This window comes from Daphnia carinata, chromosome 4, assembly GCF_022539665.2.
Source record: "Daphnia carinata strain CSIRO-1 chromosome 4, CSIRO_AGI_Dcar_HiC_V3, whole genome shotgun sequence".
NCBI lineage: Eukaryota > Metazoa > Arthropoda > Branchiopoda > Diplostraca > Daphniidae > Daphnia > Daphnia carinata.
The window spans coordinates 7635612-7638844 of NC_081334.1; the positions used below are offsets into that span (position 1 = coordinate 7635612).

Consider the following 3233-nt stretch of genomic DNA (forward strand, 5'->3'; position numbering starts at 1 on the left):
CACTCAGCAAATAGCTCGCTGCATCGTGAACGAGCAATTTCTAGAGAAAACGAATTGCTGATATGTCGTCGTATGACCAGCAATGAACACTTAAATTTTTCAAAGATATTGGAAATCATGTCACAATTAGTAAACTACATGACACATGACACATGACGGTGAGTAATAAAATGATATTATAGAAGAAACCTTACCGGACTGACGCAAAAAAGTAATGAAATGAAACAACGACCTGTCAGGAGGAAATGACGTGTTGGTAACGTGCACAGATAACCGGACTGATAAATGTCAGATTACGCATAGCCCTGCTGTTATGGTTATAAAATGTAATTCGTCGTTGTCTTCAGTGTTACAGTGTTTTCCTTCGCAGCTTCCCAAGTTTTTGACAACATCAACATTATGCGTTTCGACTCGATTCTAGCCACGACGTTATGCGTTGCTGTCGTGTTCGGCAGTGCGGGCGCGGTCAATCAACGTAAGTGTAGTCATGCTATTACTTACTACTACTACTACTACCACTGCTCTATTAAGTTCCCGTGAGCAACATTTTCGTATCGTCAAATTATTCAAGCCTTCGGCTCTTAACTTGCACGCCATTGGTGGATTTCCCGGTTTGGTTCCTCATTGAAAATTTCTCTCTCGTCCTTGATGTTTTTTCTGAAACCAGATATTATTGGTTATTCAGGTCATTTACACTAGCTATGTAAATTTTTCTTCGATTTTCAAACTTGTTTCGACAGTTTTTAGAAATACGAAACACAGATAAGAAAATTGAAACAGGATTTCAGCTTATGTGGCACATAGGTGGCATTTTGGAGATAATCTATCTTTGCTATTTTTCGAATTTAATGTGTTTTTTTTACATTTACGAGCCATCTATCGTCAGGAAGACAAATCTATCTCTCTTCCTTTTCGAATAAAATTCGCTTTTTGACACTTGGTACCCATCTTTTGGCAGAAATCTATACTGCATGCCTCTTTTATTCTTCACTTTCGTGAAATCCCGTAATATAAACCAGTTGTCGAAATGTCATACGAACATTGCTAACAGATTGGTCCACTCGGAGTGTGCGAACGGCCATCCAGGTTGGCATTCATCGGGCACTGGAACAACAGGTACATCTTCCAGGCACAATTCGTTCCGAAATAGAAGACGTCATCGTTGATCGCTTGGCAGATCACTTGCTAAAGGAGATCACCCAAATAAATGAGATCACGCGAGAATCTTACACCGTTGCCAAGGACTTCATCGATTCAGCCGTTAAAGCATCATCTAGAAGGTAAAAAGAGCTTGACATTACAACATTCAGATTCCAATAAATTTTTCCTTCATTATAAACAGAACTCGATGGCCCAATGAACAGACAATCCATTATTTGGAAAGTGAAGTGGCTAAAGCCAAGCAAAAAATATCAGTTTTACAACCATACACCGGATTAATAACATCAGTTGATTCTAGTGGAAGAATGTCGCCTCTTAATCTCGAGCAAATCATTGCCGATGTCGTCAGTGAATTAATGAAGGATGAAGCTTTTGTTCACATCGTCGATTGGCTTTCCACGCTACCTAGCGTCATCCACGGAGTAATAAGAATTATGGAATTTTTTTTAGTGACGAAAGAAAATCTTACTAACACTTCTCTTTTTTCTTGTTGTAGATTGCAGATGAATTTTTAGCCAACAAAACTTTTCAAGAAATTTTCGACATGTTGGGCAGTCGCTCAGAAGCGGTGCAAGGAATGTTGGTACAAGGTGTTGTTGTACAAGATCTTCCGGCCGTCGATCCCGTAACAGGAAATACTGCCGGAAAACACTCCGGCTCGGAATCCGTCTTGGGGCTTGTCGGTGCTGGTTTGAGGGAAGCTCAGTTCATTTTGCAAGTTATTGCCAAAACCTATCGCCTGGTAATTTCTTGAATTTTTCTTTTTTTTACAGAAAATGATACGTCGTTATCGGAAGTCTAAATTGCATGGTTCGTTTTTTTTTCATTTGCAGATCGCTGAGGAGCAAGTAAAAAGGCTGGACAAGCAAATGGTCGATTACCGAAAACAAATGCCTTTTATACCCGAAGAAGTAATGATGTACATTCAAACGGCTGCCACGCACATGGTGAAGTTTAAATCCGAGTAGGTTTTAACATCTAATGCCCTTCCTTCTGTTGGCGGAGTCCTTTTAAATCCCTCCTCTCGTTGCGCAAAATGTTTCACGTATTCAAAATCCAAATAATCTTGCAGACGTAGTAATACAAGACATTTGTTATGTGGAAAATTGGGTTCATGTTCTCAAGAAACGTCAATTGCTGGTTCTGGTTGTTAAAAGGACTAAAGATTTTGAAAATGCGAAGCGCCGTGGCCGTAAGATGATATTGAGTTTGCTTTCGATTCAGTGATTAGTTTTTTCATTAAGCCAGCCGTTTTTAAGAACAGAAACAAAATATTGCCAGCGCACCAACTAAATTTTTTGTTTTTCACGATTAGCTCAAAAACTCTAAGGCCAATTGAAAAGTGAACTTAAATTTCGTGCTTTTCATTCAATTCCCGATCGAAATGATGAATTTTAAGCCATATTCAAAATTTAGCCATGACAGAAAATAAGCCCGACTTTTCCATTAATTTTCAAAAATCTTTAATACAGCAATGAATATACATGATTTCGATTCAGAATTGAATATTAATCACGAAAATCAAGTTTATTTTTCAATTGGTTTTATAGTTTTCAAACTAAACGAATATTTGTACTGTAGAGCGCAACTAGCGGCCAGTACGGGACAGCGCTAGCCTCAACTTAAATATTGGGTGTGTTTAAAAACCAAATGAATTAATGAAAAACATCACAATTTTCCGTAATCAGCATTCAATTTTGGATGTATTCTGGGATTTAGAACCAATTTCAATGAGTTTCAATTTTTGAAGTTAGAAATTTTAAGCCCGACAAAACAAACCTGGCCTTGTGTTTTTGACCTTAAATTAAAAAACTATAAGACCAATTGAAAAATGAACTCTATATTCGTGATTAGCATTCAATTCTGCATTGAAATCATGTATTTTAAGCCAAATTTTAAATTTGGCCAAAAATGAAAAAGTGAGAAGGCTATAGCCTTCTTACTTTTTCAATTTTCGTCAAATTCTAGATTTGGTTAAAAATACATTATTTTGATTCGAAATTGATCACTGATCACGAAAATCGGGTATATTTTTATATTGGGTTGATCGATTTTGAATTAATCGTAAAAAA

At 37.1% G+C, this 3233-nt stretch overlaps 1 protein-coding gene across 1 annotated transcript; it reads left to right on the forward strand.

Annotated features, from left to right (window-relative positions):
• The first annotated feature begins 212 nt into the window (after window positions 1-212).
• Window positions 213-2267, forward strand: LOC130687486 (uncharacterized). Its single transcript, XM_057510662.2, has 5 exons — window positions 213-475; window positions 1052-1280; window positions 1343-1583; window positions 1658-1903; window positions 1995-2267. The coding sequence occupies exons 1-5, from the start codon at window positions 400-402 to the stop codon at window positions 2127-2129; spliced, it is 927 nt and encodes a 308-aa protein (XP_057366645.1). The 5' UTR covers window positions 213-399; the 3' UTR covers window positions 2130-2267.
• Window positions 2268-3233: the final 966 nt, after the last annotated feature.

Bases quoted from the DNA above. Each gene is read 5' to 3' on its own strand.
- LOC130687486 (XM_057510662.2), top strand. From the start codon at position 400: ATGCGTTTCGACTCGATTCTAGCCACGACGTTATGCGTTGCTGTCGTG. The intron at 1,281-1,342 runs GTAAAAAGAGCT...CATTATAAACAG, and splicing joins GTTAAAGCATCATCTAGAAG to AACTCGATGGCCCAATGAAC. The intron at 1,904-1,994 runs GTAATTTCTTGA...TTTCATTTGCAG, and splicing joins TTGCCAAAACCTATCGCCTG to ATCGCTGAGGAGCAAGTAAA.